At 49.6% G+C, this 16,779-nt stretch overlaps 5 protein-coding genes across 5 annotated transcripts; 1 reads left to right on the forward strand and 4 right to left on the reverse strand.

The window, feature by feature from the left end:
* Positions 1–1,688: 1,688 nt before the first annotated feature.
* On the reverse strand, positions 1,689–2,654 carry CTRU02_211491 (arabinan endo-alpha-l-arabinosidase; the record flags this gene model as incomplete). Its single annotated transcript, XM_036732118.1, has 1 exon — positions 1,689–2,654. The coding sequence occupies one exon, from the start codon at positions 2,652–2,654 to the stop codon at positions 1,689–1,691; it is 966 nt and encodes a 321-aa protein (XP_036576197.1).
* A 4,314-nt stretch (positions 2,655–6,968) lies between these two features.
* Positions 6,969–11,996, forward strand: CTRU02_211492 (uncharacterized protein; the record flags this gene model as incomplete). Its single annotated transcript, XM_036732117.2, has 1 exon — positions 6,969–11,996. The coding sequence occupies one exon, from the start codon at positions 6,969–6,971 to the stop codon at positions 11,994–11,996; it is 5,028 nt and encodes a 1,675-aa protein (XP_036576196.2).
* Positions 11,997–12,601: 605 nt separating this feature from the next.
* Positions 12,602–12,931, reverse strand: CTRU02_211493 (uncharacterized protein; the record flags this gene model as incomplete). The annotated part of the gene is made up of 1 exon (XM_070205641.1): positions 12,602–12,931. The coding sequence occupies one exon, from the start codon at positions 12,929–12,931 to the stop codon at positions 12,602–12,604; it is 330 nt and encodes a 109-aa protein (XP_070060454.1).
* A 732-nt stretch (positions 12,932–13,663) lies between these two features.
* On the reverse strand, positions 13,664–14,950 carry CTRU02_211494 (uncharacterized protein; the record flags this gene model as incomplete). The annotated part of the gene is made up of 1 exon (XM_036732116.1): positions 13,664–14,950. One exon carries the CDS (start codon positions 14,948–14,950, stop codon positions 13,664–13,666), a length of 1,287 nt encoding a protein of 428 aa, XP_036576195.1.
* Positions 14,951–15,295: 345 nt separating this feature from the next.
* On the reverse strand, positions 15,296–15,712 carry CTRU02_211495 (uncharacterized protein; the record flags this gene model as incomplete). The annotated part of the gene is made up of 1 exon (XM_070205642.1): positions 15,296–15,712. The coding sequence occupies one exon, from the start codon at positions 15,710–15,712 to the stop codon at positions 15,296–15,298; it is 417 nt and encodes a 138-aa protein (XP_070060455.1).
* Positions 15,713–16,779: the final 1,067 nt, after the last annotated feature.

Raw genomic sequence — 16,779 nt, forward strand, 5'->3', positions numbered from 1 at the left:
CGACAACGTGAATCAACAGTCAAACACAATCTAATGTCATATTGCCGACTGCCCCAGGTGCAACGTCAAAAAATAAGACTCATGAAACTGTGTTAGATCTTGTGATTCGTCTAGCTATTGGCCTTGGGGTTCCGCTCTTGATTGGATTTAGTTTTCAGGCCTTTCAAACCAGAAGGCGAAAGAGAAAACTCAAACAGGGTAAATTAGCATGCGGAATAATGAGCAACTTCAGACTGTCCTTAGGGGCGGTTTTCAGTTTGAGGAAGAGATTACACAATTTTTATCCATGAGAAAACCGAATCACTTGCAGAATTACCGGTAGAGCAGCCCGCAGAGTTATCAAACGACGATCAAAGGAGATCATAGGCTATGATAATGTGAGGATCGACAATGCTTAAGAGCAACCTTAAACGCAACCCCACAAGAGACCCACCCGTTTGCACATGGCCGCGGATAAAGTGGATTCCTATGGGTCCGCTCACGAGGTTTCCTCTCCATACGGCAGGATACTATTTTCAAAACAACTGTGATACGATGTCAAACAGAGCCATTTCGTCCTACAACTGGTCGTTAAAAGGAGTCAAGCGTACTTAGTCACGGTAAATAAAGCGGCGGTCGGTACACCGTTGGGTTCAAAGATGATGTTCGTTGCCATGAGGGAAACCCCAGGTCAGGCTTTGTCAGAATTTACGAATGCTGAGATGAGGGCCATTATCGAAGCCGAAATACAGAAAAGTGGCCTGGAGTACGTTCAATCTATCCCTCTCCGAGAAATGGTTCTGCAACGTTTCTTCTTTTCGCAGGACACGGCAATGCATATTCTACGAATCCTGTGCAAGGCACATTACTATTAACGGTTGAAAAGATGCTCTCTTAACAGTAAACAGCTTACCTGAATTAAATCTTGATTCCCAATCCCTATATTTTTTCTTACTCTCAGCATGCGGAACAGTTGAATACCAACTGAAGAAAGTCGTCGATGAGATAATACATCTGTCGAGCGCCATCCCACTTACTAGTCTCCGAAACATTGTGAGCACACTAAGGAAAGGAAACGAAAGATGAGCAGTGCGCAATGATTGTTCTAATTACGGAGACTGACAATGACGAAGTTGTCTCGCGTACTTTGATTCAGGCTACACGTGACCTTTGAGCTTAGTGTGTCAGAAGGCGCAAGGGAATGTCCAGGACGAGGCAAACTTGAGGAACCTTGACATGAGCAGCCGATTGCGAGCAGAGGAAATCGTAAACTCAACGCCTTTCGTCCATTGCCGGGGTAAGTAGGAAGTCAGGCATGCCCGGTATTTTAATGTTGGTGACAACCAGGTTGAGGAGCCAATTAATGGTCTCACGCACCATATCATTATCGCCAGACTTCAGCCCTCATCATTGTTATCTCTAAGCCAACCAACACTCACTTCAAGGTCAAAGATGCTTAGGGCTTTCTGACTCGTACGATGCCTATCACTCACGCACATGAAAAGCGTCTTAGGCAAAATTAGGTACAACCTCTAGTTAAGAAGCAAGTTATTTATGTACAAAATGGAGAAGTATATAACAATTGAAAAATAACACGGAGCCGGTGTCCGGCTATCCTCTTAAACATATACAGAAGTGTATTTTATAGGTCCCCCCCCTTCCTCTGTTTTCACAGTGTCTACCAGTGTTTCGGTCTCTGGAGCCTACATTTAGTAGACAACAGGCCAACCACTGCTGTAACGGATGAGGTTGATACCGAGCTGCGCAGTACCAGCGTTGTTGTAGTAGTGGTAGACCAATACGTCGGCATCATTGTCGGTGAACACAGCATTGTGGCCAGGGCCGTGGACGGCGCCGTGGCTTGACATGACACGAGTGCCACCACCCTGCATCATCGACTTGCCGCTCTTGTCGACGTAGGGGCCCGTGACGCTGGTGGAGCGACCGACCATAATGCGGTAGGTGCTATCGGCGCCCTTGCAGCATCGGTCGAACGAGACCCAAAGGTAGTAGTAGTTGCCGTGGCGGGTGATGAAGGGCGCTTCGATGGCGTTTTCGGCATTGTCAGGGCGGGTGGCAATGGAGATGATCTTGTTGTTGGCGGGCTTGCCGGTCTTGCTGCTCAGCTCCACCATCTTGATGCCGGACCAGAACGAACCGAAAGACATCCACCATTTGCCTTGGGCATCGATGATCAGGTTAGGGTCGATGGCGTTGTAGCCGCTGTTGTCGGTGGACTCAATGACCAGACCCTGGTTGGTCCACGAGCCGGATGCACCCGTAGTGCTCGTAGCAAGGAAGATGGCAGAGCGGCTAGAACCGAAGCTCGAGGCGGAGTAGTAAAGGAAGTATTTGCCGTCGTGGTACGAGAGGTCTGGGGCCCAGAGGTTCTTTTCACCCTTGGTGTACTTGGTAGTCCATGGCGCTCCGTTCGGGAATGCAGAGCCGGCGTCCTTCCAGTTGGTGCGGTCGGTAGACGTCTTGAGGCCCACGTTGTCCGCGGTGAATGCGGCCAGGTAGGTACCGCCGGGGGTCTTGACAACCGTCGGGTCGTGAATGAAAGTGTCGCCCTTGACCGGGCCGGGGGCGACGTTTTGTCTCGACTCGAGAAGAGGCGTAGCCACGGCGGCGATGGCCAGCATGCTGCCAATGGCAAAATGGCGTAAGAATAACATTGTGGGGGGTTTTTTCAAAGGTATTAATTGCGGACCGGCGCGAAACTGGTTGAAAGGCTGGTATTGCTGGAATTGGAGGGTTGATCTGCGATATCATACCGATGCCGTAAACTGTCGTCTTCTTATACGGGCGTTCATTGCCAGGTCTTTCTCCTTTTCGGATGTTTTACGCCTAGGATTCCACCTAGAATGTAGTGCCAAGTCCTCGCCTATTGAAAGTGGCCCTCCTCCTGGTAAGCATAATCCACAACAATGCACCGGAAAATTCCTTGTCGGGAATGCCCCGGCATTAGTGACGCTTCAGAATAATTAGCCAAGGGTGCGCTACCCCGAAATGGCGTAGCTTGTCCCGCTGGCAACCCTGAACTAGATGCAGGAACTCGTCTGTTATCATGCACAACATGGTGGTTTGAATAACTTGTGGGTGGGTTGGTTGGCAACCGGCAGTTTCGGCCGGCAAGCTCGGGTGATGATTGGGGCGCGTAAAATTGGTTGTTTAAGGAGATATCTAGGAAATAGATTGGTTTAGATGGCTCTCTTTACGCGGATGCCGTATTGTTTATTTATTCTGTGCCACTATTTACGCGACAGAGAGGGCAGCACTGAATATATCATGAAAAGAGGATCTCGAGCTTATTTTGTACCTGTTGAAGCACCACTAGAGGAGAACCTTAGCGGCTCGGTAAACACTGGTATTGCTGTGCATGACGAAATAATTTGAAATGTTTTTTTTTTCTTGCGTGCCAGTTCTAGGAAGTGCTTGTGCAATCGGTTATGGCGGCTCCCTGGTCAAAGTATCCAAGCTTGGTATTAACCTGGCTGGGCAATGACAGTGCCTCCTTGTTGATGTTACATTCTGTAAGGTGGCTTGTGACTTTGGAGAGAGAAATAATGGGCCTTGAGGATAGGACAACAGAGTTCATGAATCTAGAACTGAAACCAGAGCTAAGCAACCAGGAGATCATCACGAAAGCATGCCAGTCGACCCCCGGTGCTCTTTTTGTTCTGTATGTCATTGCTAAGGGGGAAGTAATTTGGTATACTGGTCGTCTTATAACATGGAGTAAGTTTGCCGCACACAGGCTATGTGTAGCTGCTTGCAAGGCATTGAGGCCCTCTGGAGGGGATGATTCTAACCGGTGGCGACCATCAGAACCTGGCGGTACCGCACCAAGGCATATCTTTATGCCAACGGGAGAAGCAATGTTTTGGGATATAAATGCTGCTACATGCCTTCGATCTGCCAGAACGCGGGGAACTATCTCATCAGCGCTACTGGAAGCGCCATGCGATGGCTTATGAACTTCGCGTATGCGTTTGCCGGGGGTTGACGCCTTGCCGGTAATATCCGGCTCTCAAAGGTACACCACCATTCAGGGTCACGCGGATGCCAACGGAGAGCACCACATTCGAATCTAGCATATACCTGCGACGAGTGGCCTGTGGCACTGTGGGTCTAGGGTCTCAGCGCAGCTTTAAGATCAAATCAAACAAATAAATGATCAAAACAAATAGTTAAGTCAGGGCTCCTCAGCAAACTATTTGAGTGAAATACAAGAGTACCATTTGATTGAATATTTGATGAATTATTATGGATCTATGATATTTACTCTACATGGCACAAAAAAAAAGCAAGTAAAAAGCCTTGGCTATGACCCTGATTTGAACCAAAACTTCGCCTTTAGACCTTTTAGCCTCCGAAAGGTGGGGCGATATCGAAAAGATCTCGGCACCTGCTGCGCCTCTAGCTATTCCACCAATCAAATCAAGCAAAACGTCTGATAATCAAACCATGCCCCTTCGTTTGATTTGTTTGATCTAAGAGGTGCGCGGTCTAAAGGTGGTTTGGTCTGCCCAGATATGGATGCATACAAACCATACACACGCTGCGCTCCGCAAAGACTTACTCCAACTTGAAGTCGGAACAAAACCAGTGGGCATCCATCTATCCCATCGACTGCGAGAGGGCTACAGATGTATTATGAGCCATAAATCGGTTAGGGAAAGGCTTTCCTCCAATTTCACGGCTAAAACATGTACCCCTCTTTTCTCGATATAATCCATGTGTTCCTTCATAACATCTACTATATCGAAATGGAAGACAGCTTTACCAAGACCACATCAACAGCCTCGCCATTATACCCTCCCTTGCAGATGTATCTTGGCCTTCTACATCCACAGCCATTATCTTCAGCTTAGCATTCGGCCGGTTCCAATGGCCTGCCTTTGTTCCGCTCCAAATAATCAGACTACTTAGAGACTCTGCGGATGCGGATTCTAAGCAGGGCCCATACCAGCTTGGAAGTGATTTAAATATAGTTGCTCATCCAGTAGGAGAAGAAGATGTCGATGTCCCTTGTAGGTATTGCGATCGGATGCCATATCGAGCACCGAAACCACTTGTTATCCGCCTTGCAACCTTACATCACGGCTGGTGATATCGTCTCTCAAGTGAATAAATACGTCAACGACTTGCGGAAAAATATCCTTGAGGCTTTGGATTCTTTTGGAGAGCATGCTGGAGAAAGACCCTGGGATTTCTCTCTCTGGGGTTTCTTCAGCCATGACGTCATTTAGATTGAAGAAGTATGCTCTGCAGAAGAGCTAAACAAGGCTTCGAAAACCCGTGCAAATAATGTGCAGCAGTGTCGTCCGGATTTGCTCTACCAAGCAGTGTATCATACTTTACAAGAGTGAACGACACTCTGTTTGTGACACAGTTTGTATTTTGATTCAACTCTCTATATGTAACACCAGTGAAGTAAATGGTCGTATGGCAGATTCTGGGGACTAGCCTCAGAATCATCTACAAGCGTACTTACTTAGGGTGATATATGTATTTAGTCAGGTATATGTTCTGGTTCTTGAATTTAGAGAGGGGTAACATTCCATTACGATCCTAATTTTGTTAGTTGAACATACCCAATTGACGAGGCAGGATATACGCTTTCAGGTTCTGTTGACACAACCTACTTGTAGGTTTCACAGGGGGTGAAACGGAATTCCGTTCGTCAATAACAAATAACAGTAAATTGGTTCTAATCGATGGTTCATGATTGTTGCGATAGTTGGAATACGGAGTCGTGTGGCACTTCCAGCCACACGCCCGCCAGGCTGAGAGGCCCAAGCCTCCCAGACCCACGTGACAGGCCAAGGGGGAATATCCCCACCTTCTAGTCAACAACACCACTTTCAACAATCATGAACCATCGATTAGAACCAATTTACTGTTATTTGTTATTGACGAACGGAATTCCGTTTCACCCCCTGTTTCACCCCCTGTGAAACCTACACTGATCAGTGGTAAACCTCACAGTTGCCATTAATTTGGTTAACTTCACAATTACCACTCTGCTACGGACAAACCGCAGATCAGCAAGGTCAACACCAGAAGAGACGACTTCTTGAACTGGATACCCAAGCCCAGGTAAAAGTAGGGATTTCGTGCTAACGAGAGAAGAAGCGAGAGTAACTGGGATCTACGGAAACCAGCAGAAGAAAGCTTCTTTTCCTCGAATCTACCAGCAATCCGATTATTCGAGTAACCTAGGGACTGCTACGCTCACCCTGGGCGGGATAAGGTTAATCGCAGCCAATTATCGCTGGCAAGAGCGTTCCATCACGCGTTTTCAATCACCAGAAGAAGAGACCTACCGAATCGACGGTCTTCCAACCTCTTCACGCCACAAGGGCGAAGATTCACGAATCCCACAAGGGACAACAACTTCCCCAACTACAACTATCCCCCACGCGCGGTGCCAATCACGAGGCGCCCGCTAGTTTCTCAATAAATCCCCAGACGAGGTGCCAACCGCGAGGCGCCTGCCACAAGAGACCTCCCTACCAGAAGAAGAACACGCCGAAAGGCGAGCGGAGACTACCGGCGGTAATCCGCCTATACAGCTATACGTATACGCCTCCGAGGCTGCGGCTTAGGAGAAACGCACGTGGTTGTGGGCGTCATAAGGCCAACTGTCCGCTAGATTCTAAACTTCCCAACAGTGAGGAGCGAAGCCCGAAGCGAGAAAGAGAGATTCACGAGAGAATCTACGGTAGAACTCTCTCCCTACCAATTCGAGACCTGTGTATACCCTCACACCCCTCGAGAACATCAGCGAGAACGGCGCCGACGGAAACAAACGACGAACCGACGAAAATCCCCGATTTCACGATTCTTTCCCCTTAGAATCGTAATATCCCGAATCGTCTTTTGACTCCCACTTCCAGGCCTGCATCTTGCACCAATCGCAGCTGACGCTGTTGAGGATTAGAATTCAAGATTCTGAACAGAAGTAATCCTTTTATACTGTCAGAATGGAGCGAAATTCACGAGAAGGATCGCCCGCGAGCGGCGTCACTGCCGAAAGCCAATCAACAGTCCCCATCCCACAGAGAATCGAAAGTATGATCGATCCAGCAGTATGGGGCAACTGGGCAATCGACCTTACAAACGCTAGCCCACAGCAACTGGGTTCCTATATGGGTTTCCTACTTGAGACCTATGAGAAGAGGAATCTCACGGGCCTCGAGCTATGGAACGAAGTTTCTCCCGATTTCGCCGACTGGTCAGAAGAAGACTTCCAGAACGTACCTCCCCCAATCCTACGATTCTTCAGAGACTATTTAATCGGTAACGGCGTCTACGTCGAAATGGATGGCAAGAAAATCTCGAAAAACGTGGCATTAGCCCTCAAAAAGGAAGAATTCCACTACTGGTCACCCCAAGAACTCGAACAAGGCGTCAAGAGATATCGCAACCTGAAGGCTCTGATAAAAGACCCCGAATTCCACGAAGAGATCACGAGACCGGCAACAGTAGCCAACAGCACAGGAGGAAGAGTCGAACCAACCCTACAGCCACCTCCTCCACAAGAACAACAACAGTGGCAACTACCGTACCGACCGCCACATCCCACGGTCTCTCCGTTAACAGACTTCCAACCATACGAGTCAACAGACCGTATCGGAAAGCAATTAACAGAATTCGCGAAACTGTACCCCGACGATATGAAATACAGCGGCGATATGTACGATGTACTCGAAAAGAAGATGCCAGTATTCGTGGATCACTGTAGAATGCTGGGAATTCACACCTCCCAATACAACAGGGCACTTCCCCTAATACTGAAAGGAATAGCCAAAACCTACTTCTACGCCTCGATTAAAGTGATCAACCCACAGCCCAACTTCGAGACCATGATCAACCAATTGAAATCACACTTCGAGACTAGGGAAAGGCAACAAGCGTACGTTACGCAGTGGAATACAACTACTCTTCCCCAAATCATTCGCGATAACCCTGGAAAGACCAAATCGGAGTGTTTTGACATACTATGTGACAAATTAAGCAAGATTCAGCCCGGTTTGCCACAACAGGATCACAACGACCGATCCCTCCATACCCAACTTCTACACGCTTGTAGAGATATTCCAGAGTGTGCAATGGCGTTATTTGTACCGGCTGAGACGTACGAGGGACTTCGCAGCCAATTAATCTCGTCGATCGAGACAGCTACCCGTCTCAACCAACAACAATTCAACACAGTAGCCAACCCACCAGAGCAGTACTGGACCGACAGAACTTTCAACGGTCGAGGGCGTTATTCACGATACAGTCGTTCATCACGAAGTCGATCATCACGAGGAAGAAGCCGTGACAGACCCCTATTACCGCCAACGCCTAAGAAGTGCTACGTGTGTGGAAAACCTAACTGCTGGTCAACCAAACACACCACAGAAGAGAGACGAAAAGCGTACGAGAAGTTCAAAACCACCCAATATGCCCAGGATACGTCACTTCCAGCATATGGCCAATTTCTCGTCCAATACGAGGGTTTCGACGGGTTAGACCTACAACCTACCGCCGAAGACCCCCAGCAATACTACCACGTAACCGAACAAACCAGTGAAAGTGACGAAGAGGAAGAGACCGGCAGCGACAGTCAATTCCAGGTCACCGCCTATTTCACTACAACAGCAATTGACGGCAACAGGATCGCCACGATCCTAGCAGACCAGTCAACCCGCCATGCTATTACGAAAGAAGACCTCTTCCGCAACCAACCAGAACCGAAAGAGCTACCTTCGCAATTCACACTCGAGGGACGCTACTCTGCCCAGAACTTCCAAGGGATCATGCCCGACTCGGGCGCAGCAGGATTCTCAACCGCTGGCCACCCACAATTCGTGGCCCTACAACAAATTTACGAAGGAATTACGTTAAACACTGAGGCGGCTGGCGGCGTTACAGTGAAATTCGGCGATGGGATACCACTGGAGTCTATAGGGACTACCAAAGTGCCAACGCCGTTTGGAAGCGTCAAATTTCACGTTATTGAGACTAACACTCCCTTCCTTATGTGCCTAGGAGATATGGACCGATTGAAGGTCTACTTTAACAACGTTACGAATACCCTCATCCAAGGAAACAAGGTCGTACCTATTATTCGCAAATGGGGCCACCCATGGTTATTACTCGATAAGGAGAAACCACTCGCCTGGAACCACCTCACAGACGCTGAATTGCGACGGGTTCACCGTCGCTTCGGACACCCATCTGTTCAACGATTACACAAGGTGCTCCAGAGGGCCGGCCACCCAGTTGAAATTACGGCAATTGAGCAACTATCGAAAGTCTGCCATCGATGCCAAATGCACGCACCAGCGCCATCACGGTTCAAATTCACGTTACGAGACGATTACGAATTCAACTACGAGGTTATCGCCGACGTGATGTACCTTGAGGGTAACAGACCGGTCCTCCACGTCGTCGATACCGCCACGGCGTTCAACGCCGCCCGGTTCCTTGAGGACATTTCTGCGAAAGCCACTTGGGAAGCCCTACGCCTCTGCTGGATAGATGTGTATCAGGGACCCCCAGACTGGCTAGTTACCGACGCTGGAACAAACTTCCGCTCAACAGAATTCCGAAACGCGGCGAGAGGAATGGCAATTGAAATCAAGGAAATTCCCATAGAAGCCCACAACAGTATTGGGAAAGTTGAACGATACCATACACCTCTAAGGAGGGCGTACGAAATCATCAGAGCAGAAGACCCAACAATTACGCCAGAATCAGCACTTCAAACAGCAGTCAAAGCAGTTAACGATACTGCTGGCCCGAACGGAATAGTGCCAACACTCTTGGTATTCGGCTCGTACCCACGAATTACCGACGATTCGCCGCCATCTCCCGAAGTCACAAGGCGGGCGAAAGCGATTAAGAAGGCGACGAGCGAAGTACGCGAACTTCACGCAAGGCGACAGGTGGCAGAAGCTATCGCCACCCGCAATGGCCCTGATACAGGGCCAATTGTTAATTTACCGCTACGGTCGCAAGTACGAGTATGGCGCGAAAAGAAGGGCTGGACCGGACCGTTTACTTTAGCAGCCATAAACGGCGAAACCTGTACTGTCGATACGCCACGTGGTCCGAAGACCTTCCGGTCTACCGTAGTCAAACCATACTACGAAGATCCCGATCAACCACCTAATTCCATCGCCGCGCCAGAAGAAGAAGAACCCGAAGCTGAGATACCGCAGCAGGAAGTAGTACGCGACGAAATTATCGTCGCCGGCGGAGGCAGTGAACCGGACGAACCGCAAGAGGCACCGGAGCCACCGAGAAGACGCCCGGGCAGACCCCGGAAGAGACCACTGCCAATCGCCCACTTCACAGAGGAATTCAACGATGACCCGGATTATCAACAAATATTCCTATCGATTAAGGAGCAAGCAGACGAAGAATTAGCAATCAAACTACGACGAGAAGGTGTTATTACTACACCAGGCGAACCGTTCGAACAGTCAACTAAACAAGAGATCAACAGCCTCATCGCTAGAGGAGTGTTCAAATTCACCCAGTTCAATAAGAGAAGGCACCAGAACGTACGAATCTTCCGATCTCGTATCGTCAACGAAGTCAAGGGTAAAACAACCGAACCCTACGAGAAATCGAGACTTGTAATACAGGGTTACGCCGACGATAGCAAGAAGGCTATATTGACCCAATCGCCAACGATTCAACGGGCGAGTCAACGGCTAATTCTGTCAATTACCCCGTCACTCCTACGAGAAGGGAAACAACTATGGCTTCGAGATATCACACAAGCCTACGTTCAATCCTCCACAAGGCTCAATCGAACTATTCTCGCCTACCCACCGAAGCAAATTCAAGACCAGTACCCAAAAGGGACCATTATGGAGGTTGTGAAGCCTCTGTACGGAATCGCAGAAGCTGGAACCCACTGGTGGGCAACGTATCACAAGCATCACAGAGAGAATCTCCAGATGGTTACTTCTTCGTACGATCCATGCCTATTGATCTCATCTACCGAAAATCCACACTTTGGCTGTATCGGCATGCAAACCGACGATACCCTCGGTTTGTCAGACAAGGCGTTCTCACAATTAGAAGACGAACAGTTAGAAAAAGCGGCTTTTACGGCAAAAGCGAAGAATATCCTCACAATTGACGAACCCCTCCAATTCAACGGAGGGATAATCGCGCTGTCAACCGACAATTCGATCAATTTGAGGCAAAAGGGACAAGCCAAGAAGTTACGATGTATTGAGACTACTAAACCCAACCCAAAACAGCAATATGTCGAACAACGCGCCAGAGGGGCGTACATCGCGTCAATTTGCCAACCCGAGGCCTGTTTCGATTTATCCACTGCTGCCCAACACCAAGACCCCTCGCCAGAAGCGATAAAAGCACTGAATCAACGGATTCGATGGCAAATAGAATCGCCTAACCGAGGAATAACGTTTATCCCACTCGACCTTACAACAGCCAAGCTATTCGTTTTCGTTGACGGGTCGTTCGCTAATAACCACGACCTCTCCTCCCAATTAGGGTTTCTGATCATCCTAGCCAACGACACTTCCTCTGACAGCAACAACGGAGAATTCACGATTCACGGTAACCTCGTTCATTACAGCTCTACGAAGAGTAAACGAGTCACCCGCAGCGTATTAGCGTCAGAGATCTACGGGATGGTCGCTGGCGTCGATATGGCCTACGCCCTCGCCACAACCCTGGCGACAATCACTGACCACCTCAACCTACCAACGATTCAGACAGTTGTCTGTACCGATTCCTATTCGCTGTACGAGTGTCTCGTGAAGCTGGGCACTACCAAAGAAAAGCGACTCATGATCGATATCATGGCGTTGAGACAATCGTACGAAAGACGAGAACTACAAGAAATTCGTTGGATTAACGGCGAAGACAACCCTGCTGATGCCCTCACGAAGAGCAAACCAAATCGAGCCCTCGAGAGATTCGTTGATAGCAACACGATAACGATACGTATGGAGGGATGGGTAACAAGACCGTAACTACGGGAGAAAGTAGGGATAGGAGGCCGAATTGACGAAGAGACGGAACTATATAGGGACAACGTATTCCAACCGCTTCAACACCATAAAAAGAGAGTTTCCAGTGTTGCGATAGTTAGAATACGGAGTCGTGTGGCACTTCCAGCCACACGCCCGCCAGGCTGAGAGGCCCAAGCCTCCCAGACTCACGTGACAGGCCAAGGGGGAATATCCCCACCTTCTAGTCAACAACACCACTTTCAACAATCATGAACCATCGATTAGAACCAATTTACTGTTATTTGTTATTGACGAACGGAATTCCGTTTCACCCCCTGTTTCACCCCCTGTGAAACCTACAATGATAGTTGAAAGTGGTGTTGTTGACTAGAAGGTGGGGATATTCCCCCTTGGCCTGTCACGTGAGTCTGGGAGGCTTGGGCCTCTCAGCCTGGCGGGCGTGTGGCTGGAAGTGCCACACGACTCCGTATTCTAACTATCGCAACACTGGAAACTCTCTTTTTATGGTGTTGAAGCGGTTGGAATACGTTGTCCCTATATAGTTCCGTCTCTTCGTCAATTCGGCCTCCTATCCCTACTTTCTCCCGTAGTTACGGTCTTGTTACCTATCCCTCTATACGTATCGTTATCGTGTTGCTATCAACGAATCTCTCGAGGGCTCGATTTGGTTTGCTCTTCGTGAGGGTATTAGCAGGGTTGTCTTCGCCGTTAATCCAACGAATTTCTTGTAGTTCTCGTCTTTCGTACGATTGTCTTAACGCTATGATATCGATCATGAGTCGCTTTTCTTTGGTAGTGCCCAGCTTTACGAGACACTCGTATAGCGAATAAGAATCGGTATAGATAACTGTCTGAATCGTTAGTAGGTTGAGGTAGTTAGTAATTGTCGCTAGGGTTGTGGCGAGGGCGTAGGCTATATCGACGCTAGCGACCATCCCGTAGATCTCTGACGCTAATACGCTGCGGGTGACTTGTTTACTCTTCGTAGAGCTATAATAAACGAGGTTACCGTAAATCGTGAATTCTCCGTTGTTACTATTAGAAGAAGTATCGTTAGCTAGGATGATTAGAAACCCTAATTAGGAGGAGAGGTCGTAGTTATTAGCGAACGACTTATTAACGAAAACGAATAGCTTAGCTATTATAAGGTCGAGTAGGATAAACGTTATTCCTCGGTTAGGCGATTCTATTTGCTATCGAATCCGTTGATTTAATGCTTTTATCGCTTCTAGCGAGGGGTCTTAGTGTTAGGTAGTAGTAGATAAATCGAAACATGTCACAGTTCTTCCTGCTAGCACGTGGCTACAACAGGCAGAGGTCGGAACCGTGATAAGAACAGAGATGTAAATAGAATGATGCAGAAGTCAAACAAACGGTCACAAGGCAATAAACAACGATGAATTGATAAACGTAGGTATAAGCAGTTGGTCTTCTATTGAGTTGGCCTACTGACGATGATGCTATCGAGGGCGTCTCTTATACGGGTACGGCCAGCACGTGAGATATCACGTGCCCCTGATGACTGTTCATAGAACTGTGACAGGTGCCCCTCCCGAAAAAAAGCGATCGTCCCGATCGACAGTAAAATGAAAACTAATTACATGAATTTGTTCCTTCCATTACCCATCTATCGCGAAGAATCACGACCCTGACGATGAAATCCTATCCTAATCGCGGTCCAGCATGTTACTAAAGCGGCTCTGCTTAGCCGGGCCTGCGATGTTCTCGGTGGCGACGCGCTTGTCGCCCTTCTGCAACTTGGCAACAGCTTCGCGCAGTTCCACGATCTTACCGCGGAGGACTGCAATTTCGTCATCCTTGGTAGCGATGACGCGGTTGACCTCTGCGGCGATCATTTCCTTGCTGGCAGCAGTCGCTTCGAGTGCTTTGAGGCGATCGTTGACGCTCGCGACGTCGACGGTGGACTGGGCTTTCTCGTCGAGTTCGTTGAGGCGAGGGATGATCTCCTCGTTGACGCCGTCAACGATTTTCTTCACATTCTTGGTGACCGTCTCGTTCATTCCGTGAACGTCACCTTCGAAAGCCTGAAGCGCCTTTTCCATATTCTTGAGTTGCTTGCGAGCGGTTGTATCGGTGGCGGTCATGTAGCTGATATTCACGAGCGGGGGAACTGAGAGGAGGTCGGCTCGGTGAACAGCAATGAGGTGGCCCGCGATGGTACCGTTGACCTGACCGTCGCCAGTGTAAAAGACGGTTGCGAGAACCTGGGCGCGGGACGGCAAGTGTTCTGTGTACGAGGCGTTGTTGTTGTACGCGGTGTAGGCGCGTTTGCAAGCGTCCTGAACGCGACGAATGAACAGGTTGGAGGAGGGGGTGGCTGGGCCAGTGAAGTTGTCGAGACAAGCCTCGATCTCCTCGAGCAACATATCGTCCGGGTAGAAGGCGAACGCGTCCTGGGCGCGCTTTTTAGCGTCTCGGACCTGGGTGCTATCGACCTTGGTAGCGGCACGCTTCTTCTTCTTGGGGGTGCCGGACTTCTTGCCAGCCTTGGCCTTCTTAGCCTTGGGGGCGGGAGTGGCCTCGACGGCTGAGGCGTCGGACTCCTCCTCCTCGCTGGATTCGTCAACTGGCTCGGGGTTGCTCTTCTTGGCCCTGGCCTTGCCCTTGCCCTTGCTGGTCTTCTTGTGCTGGTCTTCCTCGACCGTCTCGGTAGGTTCGGCGTGGGCTTCGTGGGCCTTGTCAGCCTCGTCGGCGTCGAACATGGTGGTGTCCTGCTGGTCACCAGTGTGTTTAGTGGCGGCCACGGTGATTTCCTCGGCGGCGCTCTCGCTGACGACGTGAAGTTCCTCGTCGGCCAGGCCGAAGTTGTCTTCGAGGTTCTCGTCGTCGGTCTGGGTCTCGTTGTTGCCTACGTCGCTTCCGGGGGCTGCGACGGAGCCGGTGGGGGTTTCGGCGATCTCGTCGGTGTCTTGGCGAGTGCGTTGGGAAGACATCTTCGCGTTCTTGATGTCGAATCTCGCAATTGGGACGTGTAGTAGTGGTAAGTTGAAAGTCTTGATGAGAATAGAAGGGGTTTGTGATGTGTTATGAAGTGGGAGATTTGTTGATTTTCTGTTGTGTGGGTGGAAGTGGGATTTATATAGTAGGAAAAGTTCACTTTCGTGGTGGTGGTGTTGAAAGTGAAAAGGCAGAGTTTTTCGCTGCCTATGAGGCAAGTGCCTACGAAGGGAAGGAACGAGTGTTTTGTGCGAAATTCCATTACGTTAACAAAGGGAATAATCTCGCTGATATCGCTTTATTAGGAATCAGCTGTTTTATCGCAGAATAGCGACATTGTTCTAGTTGTTTCGTTGTTGGCGTCGCTTGGAGCGGTAGGTTGGTGTAACCTCCGCGTCGACGGGATATCTCGCCTCATACTCGTTGACGAGCTCTGCTGCGTTGGTCTCAAGCGATTCGCGAAGCTCCCAGGTGTCGAACCTTGCGGTAAATCCCTTCCAGCGAACGAGATATTCGATCCTTGGCTCGCGTTTTCTCCGGTTGATTCTGCGGCTCACAATGTGGTCGATTTCCCATTCTTCGCTGCCGTCAACCTCGATAGGTTGGGGCGGCTGTTGTTCACGGTTGAATGGGTCGTCTCCCTGGGCTGGCTTGTATAGCTGCGCTACCGATAGGATTGGAAAAATTCGCCAATGGGCCGGGAGGTCGACTTCGTAAGCTGTTGGGCTCACAATTCGAACGATTCGAAAGGGGCCCATACGTCGTGACGTCCACTTGTTATGGCGTTGGCCAGGTAAGTGGAAGCCCTTCCCTAGTCTTATCCAAACCTCGTCGCCAACGGAGAATCTGACGTCTGAGTGCTTTTTGTCGTAGCGTTCCTTTCTCAGCGAGTTCGCTATATCGATCAAAGCCGCTGCCTCGTCCTGGTATATCTTTCTTATGACGTCGATAGACTCGGTTGGAGCGTCTTTTTCCGCGATGACGTCGAGAGTGCTTCGAGGCTTGAATCCGTATACGACCTCATTGGGAGATCTCCCGATCGTTGCGGTGTACGAGTTGTTGAGGTTGTGTTGCAGCGCTGGGAGAACCTCTGGCCATGGGGTTTCCGGGTACTCTGAAAGTTGGAATCGGATTGCAATTTCCGCTGTTTGGTTTGTTCTCTCGCTCTGGCCGTCAGTCTGTGGGTGGTAGGCTGTAGACAAGAGCAGTTTCACTCCGAGAGCGCGGAATATCGCGGTCCAGACGGCTGAGATGAACTTAGGGTCTCTATCGCTGATGATACGACGTGGAAGTCCCCAGTCAGCCAGTTGGAAGGCCCTAATGAGGACTATTGCCCACTCCTTGGCTCCGTACGTGGTGTGGCCTGGTAGAAGTATAACTTTCTTCGAGAATTTGTCCGTTGTGGGCGCAAGCGTATCAAACCACTCGAATCCGGGTAATGCCCACGGACTCCCTCGTAGGCATGGGCATTACCCGGCCCGCGGGTCCCACGGGTACCCGCGAAATGGGTCGGGTAGTTATGGGTAGTGCCCGAAAGTTTTACTATTACCCACGGGTACCCATGGGTAAAGTGGGTTTGGGTAAAAAAGCCCACGGGTAGTAAACTGAAGGGGGGCCCACGGGTTTGGGTACCCACGGGTGTATACCCGTGGGTAGATTTCAGTAAGTATGCATCACGAATTTTAGACATCTTTTGTAGTAGCCAGCCTCAAGAGTGGATATATTGCGCAACGAATAGACCTGCTACCTTGTTACTCCTAACTTCCGAACGCCCTGAATGCCTTCAATTAATCGCCCGCATTTCCCAGACTCGGGGTCGAACCAC

This window comes from Colletotrichum truncatum, assembly GCF_014235925.2.
Source record: "Colletotrichum truncatum strain CMES1059 chromosome Unknown Contig_0008, whole genome shotgun sequence".
Lineage (NCBI taxonomy): Eukaryota > Fungi > Ascomycota > Sordariomycetes > Glomerellales > Glomerellaceae > Colletotrichum > Colletotrichum truncatum.